This window comes from Limulus polyphemus, unplaced genomic scaffold, assembly GCF_000517525.1.
Source record: "Limulus polyphemus unplaced genomic scaffold, Limulus_polyphemus-2.1.2 Scaffold4963, whole genome shotgun sequence".
In the NCBI taxonomy this organism is placed as follows: domain Eukaryota; kingdom Metazoa; phylum Arthropoda; class Merostomata; order Xiphosura; family Limulidae; genus Limulus; species Limulus polyphemus.
The window spans coordinates 26520-42215 of NW_013670573.1; the positions used below are offsets into that span (position 1 = coordinate 26520).

At 34.3% G+C, this 15696-nt stretch overlaps 1 protein-coding gene across 1 annotated transcript in view; it reads left to right on the plus strand.

Annotated features, from left to right (window-relative positions):
• LOC111088998 overlaps window positions 1–15696 on the plus strand; it is a gene marked incomplete at its 5' end in the record, with an annotated part of 72365 nt that overhangs the window by 23329 nt on the left and 33340 nt on the right. Inside the window, 2 exons of the mRNA XM_022400541.1 lie at window positions 1148–1287; window positions 10172–10429. Of these exons, the coding sequence (XP_022256249.1) occupies window positions 1148–1287; window positions 10172–10429 (398 nt within the window). The remainder of the gene's footprint in view (window positions 1–1147; window positions 1288–10171; window positions 10430–15696) is intronic.

A 15696-nucleotide genomic window follows, 5' to 3' on the forward strand; every position in this document is an offset into this window, starting at 1 on the left:
GCCTTCCCCCTAGTCTTACACTGACTAAATTAAGGACGGCTAGCACAGATGGCCCTCGTGTAGGTTTGCACGATATTCAAAACAAACAAACAAACTTATAACGCTAAAACTTGGGTTTCGATACTCGTGGTAGGCACAGCACAAACATTCCATTGTGTAGGTTTGTACATAAAAAAACTAAAAAACCATGTCACGTTTATGCAAGTTTAAACATTTACTCATATGTACGTTTTATTGAAAAGCGTTTGATACTGTATATGATGTTTCTATCCATGTCACTTTATTGTTAAATGTGGTTATTCCCATATTCCTATAATTCATGCATTTTATTTTTCCTCATCGCTAACAGTTATATTTATTGATATTGCAAGTCTAAGGTAGTTTTCAGTATGTGGTGCATATATATCCTCCTTTTATTGTTAGTGAAGTGTTCCTGCCGTCTCTTCCTTCTGTTGGTAAGATGTGTCAGCTGTATTCTTCTTACAGTTAATGAGATGCCCCCGAGTCTTTTGTTCTGCTTAGAAATGGTGAGGTGGAACGGCACTCATCTCTATACGGTGGATGAGGTGTATTTTTCATTAAGCCTGAAGACCCGTACTTCCCGTCGTCTTTTTATAGTTTATGTATGATACGTATTTTGTTGTAATGGTTTCTGGGGTGTATTTATTGTCAGTATTTGAAATTTATGATGTGTGTGTAATCGTTCTTTTCTTATCAACAACAACAAAAACCCGTCGAGACTTTTCTATGATCGTTAAGTGTTCATTTTATCGCTTGATTATTATTATTGAAGTTTGTCTTTTCAGCCCTTATTCTGTTGGATAATCAGTTACATCTTCCGTATCTTCTTATGATTGGTTAAATGTGTCTGCTTTCCTGTTTTTCTATCTTTTTAAATAGCAGTATGTGTGGTATGTGGATAATGCTTTTCATAATTTAATGTCACGACAGTTATTCTGGGTAGCGACGTGTGGCGGAGAAAAAAGTGCTATTTGTACTCGTAATGAACTATTTGAGAGCATTGTAAGAACAAGAAATATTAACACTCTAGTGTTATTTTATCATTGAAATGTGGCTTTGCTTATTAAATAATGTTTGTTAATCATATGTATATAGCCTAATGGTTTATAATATGATATTTTACCAGACTGTACTTCTATCCGTTTTCACTCATATGCAATCATCCCAACCTCTTCAAGAACTGTTCACATCAATATTAGATCTCTAGAAGAATTAAACTACACGATGTTGAATTGTGAAGTATTTGACAAGGAGAATAATTCTTACGTGAGTATTTCTTATCAATAACGATTTTGTTAGATTGAAGTTGTGCAAGATTTTTCTGTCTCATGCCAATGATGTTATTGTACATAGTAAACATTGACGTCTCATTTATTGACAATATACCTTTCTTTTAGAATGCATTACTTGTGTGTGTATATTAGGGCACTCAGATACAGAAATAGTAATAATGCATGTTGAATTGATAAACCAACTGTCTAGTAAGAAGATATTTTATGAATTTATATTTAATTAATGCTGATTGTCATTCATGATATGAGACAAATTAACGTTGCATACTACGTGGAACATTTGTAATTAATAAACCTACAACTTTGGGAAATAGTGTTTATTAATTAATGGTACGTTACCTATCCAGTTGTACTTAAAGACAGTGTTATTCTTCACTGTAGTTGACAATGATGGTTTTATTTTGAAAGCGAAAATAAAGCTTCAACTTGTTTTTCTACATATCTAATTATAGTTAGACTGAAGTTTGAATTTACTTCGTAAGACACACTGCACACTGTTTAATGTACTTTTTGAGCATATAACAACGCTTGTTTTGTAAAACTTTACTACGCTTTACTGTTAAGAATTTTCTGACATTGTGATATGTTGACGATTTTGCTTCTTATTGAAAACATTTGGTGGACTGGTTTTCAGGCTATAAGCTGGACTGACAAAATATTAGTCCACCAACCATAAGTGTGAGTTAAAAGGATGGATCATCTAGACGAAATAGTATTGTACATAATATAGACTCAACAGAGGAAATAGTATTGTACATAATATAGACTCAACAGAGGAAATAGTATTGTACATGATATAGACTCAACAGAGGAAATAGTATTGTACATGATATAGACTCAACAGAGGAAATAGTATTGTACATGATATAGACTTAACAGAGGAAATAGTATTGTACATGATATAGACTCAACAGAGGAAATAGTATTGTACATGATATAGACTCAACAGAGGAAATAGTACCGTACATGATATAGACTCAATAGAGGAAATAGTGTCGTACATGATATAGACTCAACAGTGTTATAGATTATCACTTTATGCTACACATCTGTTCACCGCTATTAGTCATGATAAAACAGTTTTATGTTATGTAACGCTAAATGACAAATGAGCGAGGTAAAGGTACATATTTCAATATCGTACATTATCTAAGTTCATCCTTAAAGCCTAAAACGATGATTTAATATTATAATGTTCTTTTTTCTCAATAATAATTAAAATTACTATTACAAAATGTCTTACTCAGTAAGTTCCGATCTGTTTAATTCAGAAACCATGTGCAGATTATGTAATATTCTATGGTCTTCCATATCCAAACTTATAAACTTTCAGTTTCACCCGAGGATTTGATAAATTACTGGCTTAAAAGTGGCCATGTAGGCGGCGAGTATTGTTGGTCCCTCAGATCATAGGTGCTAAATAAGGATGGCTATGCCTGAACCTCAGAGCCTCTGTCCTGGTCGTTAAGCCCACATGTAGCACAAAAGACCGTTGAGATTGAGAATACAGAATACCAGAAACAACATTCACTGGATAAAAAAGTCAACGATCAAGTTGTCAAGTTGTTTAATTATGTTATTTATGATTATCTAAACTGTTTGAAGCTTTTAGTTCAAAGTCAATCCACTTTGGAAAGTGTTTTCATGTTTTCGAGTTACTCTGAGTAAAGAACAAACAACAATATGTATAGTAAAATAAATGGCATAACATGTGGTTAAAAGTTTTATATTGAATGTAGGATCTTAAAACCTGTATATATACATAAACTGTTTTAACCTAGTATTTTCTTGCGCGACTATTTATTCACATTATACTGGTATTTTACGGAAACTACAAATATTTCATTAAATTACTAATGTCTCCAAAATAACATAATTTTTTAGTGTAAGGAGTTTCATAAAACTCGATTTTTCTGAGTTTCTTATTAACAGAAGTTCAAGTTTTGCTATCAAGACTAGTTTGTACATGCTATATGTGATTATTGAAAGGTGTATAGTTTTGGTCAAAGGATGCTCACCAAACTATAAGCTTAGGTGGAAAATACTTAATAATGCAATTATATAGTTTTAAATGCCGTAATTCAGAGTAATATATATAAACAGAGTTTAGAAATGTTCAGAAAGAAATACGGTTTTCTTTATCATTCGCTGGAATGAGTAAATAGCGACCGAATATGATTGTGTTAATAGGTCGTTATCTGTTCGTTGTTAACAGCACCATATGTTATGTGTTTCCACAATAGATGTGGTGTAATGCTATTACCACACGACGACCGTGAGTAACATTAACACTTGAACACCTTAATCTAATTATCAACAAAGTGAAAGGTGTCGGACTTGTTAAAGTTCCACAACCGATTTCTTTCGCCATTGTGTTCTAGTATCAAGTTGCGGGATTTCCCTCTTGTGACGCGATAATGCAAAGCACATATTGCTTGTTTTATAACAACCGTATTTGAAACGCATGGTTAGTTCTTTCTGACACTGTGTACATTTCTGTCTGAGCATCTTGTAAGTTACATGCATTTTGGTTTTGTGCAATATATTATGCGTGATCAATACTTCCAGACAACTGATAGTCTTAAAGTGCTTATACGCTATTGGATTTCATAATACCGCACGTTCATTTTATCAGATTGGTAAGATAAAACTCATTGAACAATGGAGCAAATGGTTCGTACTTATCAGACAGTATTGAGAAAATATGTCTCGTTGCTTTTATACTTGGCACTATTGATGTTCATGTGTTAGTTTTAATATGATGTGGCTGTTGTACAGAAAGTAAAATCTTGTTTCTTACCAAATATTCCTCATATTTATGCTGTTTTGGGGCTTAAGTTGTATTCAACCTCCATTTATGTAGTTTTCCAATTGTGACCTAAAATTCGGTATTACGTGGATTATTATTTGATATGGCTCAAAACATAAACAAAAACCTAACTCATGTGTAACAGTGCTAAGTTCCATATTTCACATACGTGACAGTTATAACTTTGTAAACACAGAATGATAGATAATTACATGGAATAAAGAAAAACAAGTCTAGTTGTAAAGTTACACCAGTGGTGCTTATTTTGTATCGACGCATCTTCAAAAAATAATTGCATTCTCAAAACTTATCAATAAATTTATGATCCTAAGGTGGCTACATAAGATATGAGCTACGATTGGTACTCACATTGAGTGAAACCATTATATTTTGTCACTCCACCAGTCTTCAGAAAGAGTCCCATCTGCCTTCTTTTATTTCGTGTTTGTCTGTGTTTTGGCATATGGGTCTCTTGTATTAATGCAAATTCTTTTGGTGTGGCGGCATTCTTGTATCATGTTTATTGCGTGTGTATGTGATTGCCATGTGTTGTAAGTAGTATGTTGTTTGTGTTTGGGAACAGCCAGCTCTACAGCTTTGGAAAGGCACTCAGGGATTGTTTAACAGTATACATTGTCTATCAAGTTTGCTTTTTTATAGCTGAATTTTGGTTTATAGGTGGATTTATCATGATGGAGATCAAGATCTAAGACACACCAGATGGTTAGATGATCCTTATCTAGATCTTAACCTACACTGAAGCTTTTACTCTTTTGGGTAAGACCTGGCAAGTACTGACATAGATCCAGAATATCGCTGGTGTTATGTGAGAAGCTTGTGTGTATAGGTTTTTTCCAGGAAGTTATGTAGCTTATTTCCATTTAGAGTTGTTCTTTCACGTCCAAATGCTACATATATGCTATTAAGGTTGCCTATTATTATAAAGTTATTATTACGGTCATGTATTTTAGTGTATTTCATTCTGTATTCATCATTCTTATAGGCGAGCAATAGAGACCATCTATTGTAAGACGTTTATTGTTTATTAGTTGGACATCAACTATAATACATTCGTTTCTTTTATCGACTCTGTTACCTGTGTAAAAGATAGAGATGAGTTACATGCTAAGGCTATATCCCAGCTTTGATCATCTTTGTTCGATCTGCCCACTCTGATCGTTGAGTATCTATAGATACTAAATTCAATAAACATGGTTTATGTAATGACCACTATGTCTATGTTAATGTGTCTGATTATGTCTTCGATCTCATGCCTCTTGGAAGCAAGTCCATCTTGGATATTCACATGTAGTACAGTGAAGTTAAGTGAAAAGGGAGTCCATGAGTGATTGCATTATGTTCGAAAAGAGTAGTTTGAAGTATTTTTCACTATCATAATGAGCCGTGTGATGCAATCTGTTGATTTATCTGGGTTTTAATATTCGTTTATGAATTCGGTGATGGTGTTTTTGGCTGCTTCAGCTAAAGTAGTGTTGTCCGTGTTTGTATTTGCGAACGATCCAGCTTGCACTTGTGTTTGGTAATCATGCTCGACTGAGTTTCTGTAATTATTTTCGTTTGGGGCTGAGTTTACTTGGTAATGTGTGTGCTCTATTTGTTGGGTATTGTCGCACGTACTGGAGCGGCATATGTATGTGTGGTTCGCGTTTGAGTTTTTGATGTTGGCAGAATTGATGTTTTAATCACTGATGTTGCTAGGTGTTGTATGAGGTTTGTGTTTCTGTTGGTTTTCTTTGGATTTATTTGGATAATGTATGCTGCATATGCGTGTTTTAATCCCTCTGTATTTTAAGCAACCCTTGTAGTTTGATGTGTGTTGTTGTTTACAGTTGTAACGATATAGATTTGATGTTCTCTTGGACATTGTCAGTTGTGATGGTCACTGCCACAGCCCACACCGAGTGGAAGATGGCGTTTTCGCTTCTTCATCCTGAAATATCTGATACCAGAAGATAATACCATCTGATATCAGGCTTTGGATATCCTATGACTCGTCAGAGGATAATACCATCTGATACCATCGTGTGTATAGATCTGAGGTATGTTTGTAGGTTTTTGTATTCTACTAGATATGATACGTTCTACTTTTGTAAATGAGATGTTGTTTTAGGTCAGTTCAGGCCTGACCTGCTCTACATATGTGTTATAGTGGACTCCTCTTATCACAAAGATTTTATTATTTGGTTTTGTTCCTGGTAGGTGAATGGTCCCGGTTTAAAAGCGTTTGAGACCATTCCTTAAGTAGGCTATTAAGGTCAGTCACTTCCGCTCTGTTAACTAGGACTTATCCCACACTAGTCATTTAATTGCAGTAATTTGAACATTTGGTTTGCAGTTTTGAATTTTTGGTTCCTTGTATGAGCATGGGATCCATTCGATGAAAACTATAAGTTTGGGTGGTTGCGTTTTTTTTTGTCCTATTTACTATCTGTGTTGGCCGATAGTTTTCTTTGTCTTTTAGATGTAACCAACGTAAACTCATCGGTTTCTGTGTGTGTTTGTATGACAGACTAGAAGGAACGATTTTGTTTCTTTGTAGTTAAGCATAAAGCCACACAAAGGCCCACCACGGGTACCGAAACCCGGTTTCTAGCATTGTAAGTCCGCAGACATACCGCTGTGCCATTGGGGGGGGGGGGCACCTGGAGAGGAGATGAGAGCTGCCAGGTAAATCTAATCGAGAATCTCCGAGAATGCATCAGCATCTAATCGGCTTCAGGACTCCAAAAGAAACAAAAAGAAAACAACAAAATCATTGCTGTTTAATGGGGAATTCACATGAAAGAACCTAATCCTGCACTAGTTGATAATTCATCAAAATGCTTTATAATTAGTTATCGTACAATATAAGTTCAAAATAAATCTGGATTTTAAAAATGACACTAAATCAGGCCCGTACGCAGTATGTTTGAAAGAGGTTTCTAATTTGTGATATCAAAAACCAACACATTATACGAAGCAAAATCATGTTAAAGCTACGGGGGTCTGAAGGTATGCGTCTCCCAGAAAATTTGTAAAGAGTAAGTGTTATGAGATTAAATCTGGAAGCAATTATGCATGAATTATAGCTTAAACAATTGCTTGGTTATTCATAATAAAATCCACAAACATCCAATGAAAAGTCAAGAAATCATCATTCTGTTGTAACACTGCATGGGGAGTTACACTTAAATTGGCATAAATATGTATGTTTTGTTATAGTAAAGTACTCTATTATCTGCATGTAGAGTAATTATTAATTGTTAAATTATATTACTAATTTAAACAACTCTGTATAACAATAGTATATCAGCTATTTCAGTCATTGGCTGTCATATATGTATATGTATGCACTACTGAAATAACATGGTAGCATGCTCTATTCTTCTGGGATGCTTGTCTACAAATAACTTACATACAGTTTTAATGTTGATAGCAGAGTCATAATGATTACATATTAAAGCTAGAGCACTCAGTCTTTCTTTGACCTCAGGTAATTATTCAACCGGTGGAGAGCAGATGCCAAATGTACACATGAGCATGAACTCAGTGGCAGTATTTTTTTTTACATCATAAAATTAGGGGGTTCGGCCAAACCCGTAAATAATAACACAACAAAGCGCTACGGACTGAAGTAACTGCATACCAGATAATAGCAGAATAGGAACTAATGAGATGATTATGCAAAAAATACAGCTCAACTTTTGGCATTTGTATCTGTCTAGAACAATAAATTCATTTTCCTGTTCGTTATTCTACACTGTTTATGTATATATTGGTATTCGCTCTATTGTTGCAGCACGAACATTAATTCAAGTATTGTGAATTACAGCCTAAAAGTTTCAGTTCAGCTTAATTCTGCCTGTAATTATTTGTTTAGTGGTGTGACTCCTATGGTAACGGAATAATGTCGAGAAACGGTAGTTTCGATTACTATGGTTACCATGTGCATGTCATAGAGCAGTCTCCCACAGACAAATAGTACATTTTGTTTGTTTTAATTCAAAGCCACACATTGCGCTATCTACTCTCTGTCTATCGCGGGGAATGAAACACTGGACTTTTGCGTTGTAAACTCAACGATGACCCCCTCCCCCCGGGGAACCTATAAATATATGCGATAATATATTCTATTGTATTAAGACATATCTATATGGCATAATTGATGTTGCAATGTCAGTTACGAATTATTTCATGTGCGTTGAGACAGAAGCGTGAATGACATATACAGATAATGCATTTGTTCAGGATATTGGAGCGAAGTCGAACTGTGATTGTTATCTTTTAGAATAAGATAGTGTTACCCTATATTTTCATTGATGTTGGTAGAAATTGCATAATTTCTCTTCAGGTACATTGTGCAACTATATGAAGAGTGAAAAACACAAAAACCAACAATTTTTGCTTTTAAAAATTACCTGTTTGGGTTTTAGAAGTGAAATATTCATAAGCTTACATATTTGTTTTTACTGTTGAGATGAAAGTAACTGGTTGGCTTGCACTAAGACAAGGGAAACCATGATGATACCCAATGTTTTCATTGAGACTGCTGATATATATATGTTAAATTGGTAGAAGTGAAATGTTGTTTGAATTGAAATAGTTCATAGCTTACAGTTCTGCTAAATATTTCCATAACATTTATTTTCTGTAGAAACTTCGAACTGAACACGTTTTAATGTGGGGTGTAGTTGTGTAATTTCAGGCATGTAATATAACATCTTTATGAAATTGCTTGTAATTGCTTGTAATAATAGGTTTCCAAAGTCAGGAGGCAATGGTCAGCGACTGTGAGATGACAGAGAGATTTCAGTTCTTCAAGTAGGAACATAACTCTAGCAGCTATTACCCTTTTCCCCAATGAATATGGTTTTTATTTTTAACAACTAAACAATGGTGCAATGGATCCAAATTATATTGTTAACAACCAGACAATGGTGCAATGGACCAAAGTTCTGCTATTAGAAATCAGACAATGGTTTAATAAACCAGAGTTCTACCGTTAACAACCAGACAATGGTACAACGGACAGAGTTCTGTTTTTAACAACCAGTCAGTAGCGAGAGAACTCACATGCGTGTAAGTGGTAACTATAGTAGCTTGCAGAAATTACCATAGCTAGGAAATTACTTAAGAGGGAGTGTAGCAGCTTGGACATGGAGTTTCAATATATAAGCTGTAGGACTGGAATAATTTTCTAGATTAATAGTATGCGTCCATTATATTCAAATATGCTTATAGAATTAGCATTTGATTCGTTAGGTGTTTTCACTTCTTATGTCTAAATTTTTTTCTTGAGAAAATTGAACTGTAACTGTCCAGATTGCAACTTTCGATCATACGTTGCTGAATGAACTTCTGACACCTGAGAGGTCAAGCTGACCAACCACTTCAATCCTGATTTTTGCTGTATAAGATCAAGTTCATGTATTCTCTAAATAACTTGTTCTTTTAATGTCACTTGTTAGAGATTACACTGCTCGGTTTCTCACTGATTATTCAGATTTTTGAGATTCCTAAAACTCTAGAAGCTATACTAAGGTTAATTTTTACTGTAGGATAGCCAATCAATGAATTTTTCCTATTTATGAAGACCATCCAGTATGTAGCCTCCGATCCCATATCTATAACGACAGAACTTTCAACCTTTTCTTTAGCCTACCCACGGATGCCTCTGAACTAGGCCAGGCAACTGAACTGTCATCAATCACTAAGAAACACGCATCACCAGCAGAAAGTAGAAAAACGCCATTACATTAACTTAAAGTGTTCTACCACGGGATTTACGAAAATACATAAACATAGGAATGATATCTACATGAACTTCCGGCTGTTCACAGAGTCCCAGAACCATAAAACAAGATATTCCCTGAGGAGAAATATATTACTATACCCTTTAAAATGAGATGTTATTTTGTGTAGAAAGAAAATATCATATTATAACAATGACAATATAATGTGATTTGAACTCTTGAAAAAAATTTACTTTCATATTTTATTATTATATTTATATATTCATAAACTAAATAACTAATCTATTTGTTTTCAGACTGAGAATATTTCTGTGAAGGAGCTTTGGTCTCATCAAAGAGGTTCCTACTCCCGGATATTCTTTTACAAATCAAAGCTTACAGTGAAATATCATTTGCTGGATTATATGTTCTTTTTGGTTTATTGCGAGATGAACATAAATTTAACAACAGGAATTCATCGGGTCACTGATCAACAGCTTTTTGTCTGGGATACCGAAATGTTTGTGGTTACGAACATAACACCATCTACAATAAACATCAATGAAAATGTGAAGGTAATTATTATTAACTTGTGAACTGTAACTTTAAAAAACGTCAAATAAACTATATCAATTAAGACATTTTTAGTGTAACCAGATATTCTAATTTCAGAATAGTCTGGTATAATATAAAGTAAGAAACTAATCATTAGAGTAAGGGGAAAATGGACATTGTATTATGTAGAATGTAAACCAGTTATTTGGTTTACAAGTTGTAATGTGCTTCTACGATACATAGTGATAATAGTGTGGAGGTAAGCGATGGTTTCTATGTTAGAACAACAGTATATAAGAGGTACATAACCTATAAATTATAGTGTAGTTATAACTGAATGTTTTCATGTTGGAACAGAAGTTAACAAATGTTATCATTACAAACAATTCCTTCTACATTATATAGTATATTACAAAAACATTTGGACAGCAGTCCATCCAGCCAATAATTGGATTTGCCAGAGAAGCACTTGGTAGATTGCTGTTTACGGTTTATGAATGTCATTAGTTGTCATAACGATGAAGATCAATCAATCATATTTTATTAAAACATGTGCCCCCCAGTGGCACAGCGGTATGTCTACGGACTTACAACGCTAGAATTCGGGTTTCGATACCCGTGGTAGGCAGAGCACAGATAGCTCATTGTGTAGCTTTGTGCTTAATTATAAAAACAAACAAACAAAACAAACAAATTAAAACATGTACCGTTTGTTTATCTAACCAATCCGGTAAATTCATATAAAATGCGCTATTCTGATACCAAACTCATAAAAACACTCGGCCAATCTAACAAGTCGTATTCACAATGAGTCTTTGGAAAACAAACGAAAAAATAAGTTATAAATAACTATTATTAATATATAACTGCTGCTATTTTTCTAGAAGAGGAACTTATAAACTACGAAACAATTTTAATTGTCCACAGTTTGCCCTGAAGTGGATGTATGTTTATGAGGATCAGAAATATGACAGTTAAAAATCAAAACAGAACTTCAGAATTCTTTAGCCTACTCTCAGCAATTCGTAAAGGATCAGTTATAATATTTTTGTTATATAATTGTTGTATAAATGACATACCTCACGAACTGCAGTTAAATTCTAACATTGAGCTATTCTATTACGATGAGTATATTAATCTCTGGGTAAAACAAAATATGCAACATTTATGGGATATAGGAGTTTATTGGGGTGATATATCGTAGGTGAACTTAAACTACATCAAATGTAGTTTGTACATGTCAGGTGGCCAGAATTAACCAGCATGACGTCAGGGAAGAGATTTCATTATTTGTCATGGTTAGTAGCCTGTATGATTACCTAAATCTAATCATTAATTAGGTACTATTTTTATACTATATACTAATTAGTCTTTATCTTATATATCGGCTGCTAACTTTCTGCTGTCTTAAGGAAAGTCGTGAGAAGGACAGTTTGCTAGTGTTAGAAAGGCTGGTGTCCACTATTCTGGTGTCTTCTCCGTTGGGACTTGAATAAACTGTTTGAATGATTTTGAGAAAGGGTATCCAGGGTTTTCTGACTACTGCACTGGGCTGATTGAGTGTATTATTAGTTAGCTGGGGCCCCCCAGTGGCACAGCAGTATGTCTGCGGACTTACAACGCTAGAATCTGAGTTTCGATACCCGTGGTGGGCAGAGCACAGATAGCCCATTGTGTAGCTTTGTGCTTAATTACAAACAAATACAAATAATTAGATGGGTGTAGAAAACTTTTTTGTCTTTCTTTTACGCGTATGATTCATATTCCATTGTTTCAGTATTATTACATTTTCTTATACGGTCTTTTAGTCTAACAATATAGGCTATTGCAATATTTTAGTCTGATATGTTTGTTATGACCTGAATTCTGTCTTCTCTTGGTCTGTTTGTTTCTCCAGTCCATATTCATAAGGGATGTTGTAAATGGTGTATTTTCGCTTTCCATTGGATTTTAAGTGGTTTAGAGAATGATTGTAATCATATTGTGTAGTGTCTTTTGAATACCATTCTGACTTTATGCTATTTGAATATAGTCTATATTTCCGAGAAGTTCTTTTACATAGAGTATAAGGCATTTTTTATAACTTTCTTTCTGATTATTTTGATGTTTATGTTGTTTATCAGTTTTTAACAGCATCTATTTTCAAGGAGGTATATAGTGATGTGTTTTTATTCATTCTTCTTAGTTTTTTTGTGTTACAAATCTCGTTCATTCTGGAGACTAGGAAGTCTATGGGGTGGTTTCACTTGTGTCACTTTATCAGCGGTTGGTCATTGTGTGCAAATTGGGAGGGTCAGGTTCACTCGGACCTCTTTCTCCTTCCTTTACTGTTGTTTATGACCTTCCAAATGCTATATGGTTATTCAAGAAATTGATTAATACTAGTGTAAGACATTGTATTGGAACATTGATTTTATTTCCCTCGTAAGAGCCATGTCCATGAATACACTATCTATTTTACTGTTTCTTTTAACTTGTTTGTATATAACTCGCAAACAGTTCCATAGGAAAACGTCACTGTTTCATTTGAAATAATTACCAATCGTGTATTTCACATATAAAAAAACCCTTTTAAATACGCAAATGATACTTAATTCTAAGCGATATGTTTATATCTAGCGTAGGTGGTCTTTGTTCTTATAGTAAGACTTTGGTAGGGAGAGGTATTTAGAGTTATTAATATCATCTATGATATAGAGATCTATTGCGATTAATGAGTCATTTTTATATAAGTTTTTATTAAAGTAACGGAACGAGCAATCTACGAATCTGTCTTTAACTAATTTGATGTTTGCATAGTTACGCATAAAATTTGTATTTGTTGATCTTAGTACTCTGTAGGCCGTGGTGATTGTTCTACCCTGTATGGTCTGTCGGTGCTGCGTTAGTCCAGACAGGACAGGCATATTCCATAACTGGTCTAATGTATTGTTTGTTCACTTTGATAATGTTTTCTGGTGTGTTTTTGCCTGTTAATCTCTTAATGTAGTTTTCTCGTTGCCATACTGTATTCTCAATCTGGGAAATATGTTTATTCCACGTTTATTGTGAATCATAAGTTATACCTAAAATTTTTGCCGGTGGTACAACATTTAGAAGATCTCCATTTAAGTATAATTCAGGAGGATTTCTTAATGTTTTGATTGACTTTCAAAAAAGAACTAGTTTGTTTTAGGAACATTTATTTTATACTATGTTTTAGTCGGTATTCAACAGTTTGATTCAGAAAGTGGTATAAATATGTAGCTGTAATCGAAGGAGTAGAAGAAATCTTCCAAATTGCTACATCGTCTGCAAATTGTGATGTTAAGCTAAAATCTAGGTCATTTAAGGCATATCGCTTATATACATGATGAAGAGGATTGGACTAACTACCTCTTCTTGTGGAACACCAGCCTCGGCAGTAAAAATACTCCCAGTAGGTGCCTGATACATTTACTCTGCATTTCCTATTTTTTAATAAGTTAGACAAGTAACGAATAACACCTGTTGATAATTCTAATTGTTGTAATTGACATATTAAACCGTTATGCTTTCTCTATATTAAAACTATCTATTATGGTTTCAATTAACCTAACCAAATGATATGTTGTTTGCCGAAATTTTCGGAAACCATTTTGAACTTTGGGTAATTGTGATGTGATCTCTAGAAAAGTGGAGACCTTATTACTATTAATTCTTTCTAAAATTTCGCCGACACAACTAGTCAGACTGATTAGTCGGTAGCTTCCTGGTTTGCCTTCCATTAGAAATATCAGAACATTTTCCTGCTTCCAAGAGGCTTGGATGTAACCAGAATTGAGGGACAAATTATATAGCGCTGTTAATTGTGAAACAGTTTCTGAGTACATTTTTATTTAGGAGAATGGTTTGTATTCCACCTTCACTAGGGGGTTATTTTTGGTTTGATTTACAAATATAATTACTTCTGATTTTGTTCTTGTCTGTGTTATTAGCCGTGGTATAGCGGCTCATAGAATGGCTCTGAGTTTTTCAAGTACAAACCTTTAGCTCATAGCTCCGTCATCTCTTGACCAATTTGAGATATAATTACAGTTTCGGTTGATGTATTGGACCATGCCCAAAGTCTCATAGATTAATATACTCTAATCATGCCTAAAATAATTTCAATTTTAGGGTAGGCTTGTAAAGATCCCGATGAGTAATAAAATCGAATCGGGTATATGCGCGCCCCATGCTTGGTATTGCTGTCACACACACACACAATATATATATATATATAGCTAATAAAAAGGAAAAAGGTCTCATAGATTAATTTACTGTAATCCTGCCTGAAAGAATTTCAAGTGCTGCGGCTACTGAGGATTCCAATTTGTTTTACTTTGCATAATCGTTATTGTTTAAATTTTGTGGATTTATTGTAGTTACTGGAAAATATGGTGTGTATATTTGTTTATTTTGTTCAATATGCTCATTTACTATGTTAAAATAACGTGTGTCCATGTCTGCTTCATTGTGTGTTTTAAAGGTTTTTCTCAATTGTTTTTAAAGGCTTTTTGATCATTTGTATATGCTATTTTGTTTTCATGATGTAAGCTTGAGTATATTTTATATACCTCTTTTGGTTATTTGCAAATCATTTCAGATGTGACCAAACGTTTTTATGGTCTGTGTGTTCATTTAGCTTTGAACAAAAATTGTTTGTTATTTTGTTTTAATTGTTTTATTTCGTTTCTTATTTTGTTTCTCAGAGTGTTTATTTGGGTTTTGATGTATGGATCTCTTGTGTTAATATTCTGTCTTCTGAGATGACTGCGTTCTTTTATCATGTTTATAATTTGGGTGTGAGGTTTCCATTTATTTTAAGTAGTGTTTTGTTTTTCGGGTTTTGTTTTGAATTTCGCGCAAAGCTACATGAGGGCTATCTGCGGTAGCCGTTGCTAATTTAGCAGTGTTTGTTTGTTTGAACTTAAGCACAAAGCTACACAATGGGCTCTCATTGCTTTGCCTACTACAGATATCGAAACCCGGTTTCTAGCGTTGTAATTCAGAAGACATCCCGCTGTGGCACTTGGGGGCATTTATCAGGGAAAGACTAGAGGGAAGGCAGCTAGTCATCACCACCCACCGCCAACTGCTGGGCTACACCAACGAATAGTGAGATTGACCATCACTTTATAACGCCCCCACGGCTGAAAGGGCGAGCATGTTTGGTGGGACGGGGATTCGAACCCGCGACCTTCAGATTGCGACTCGAGCGCCTTATCCACCTGGCCATGAAAAGGCTAAATACATTAATGCTATTACGAGGTTATTTTAATCTAAG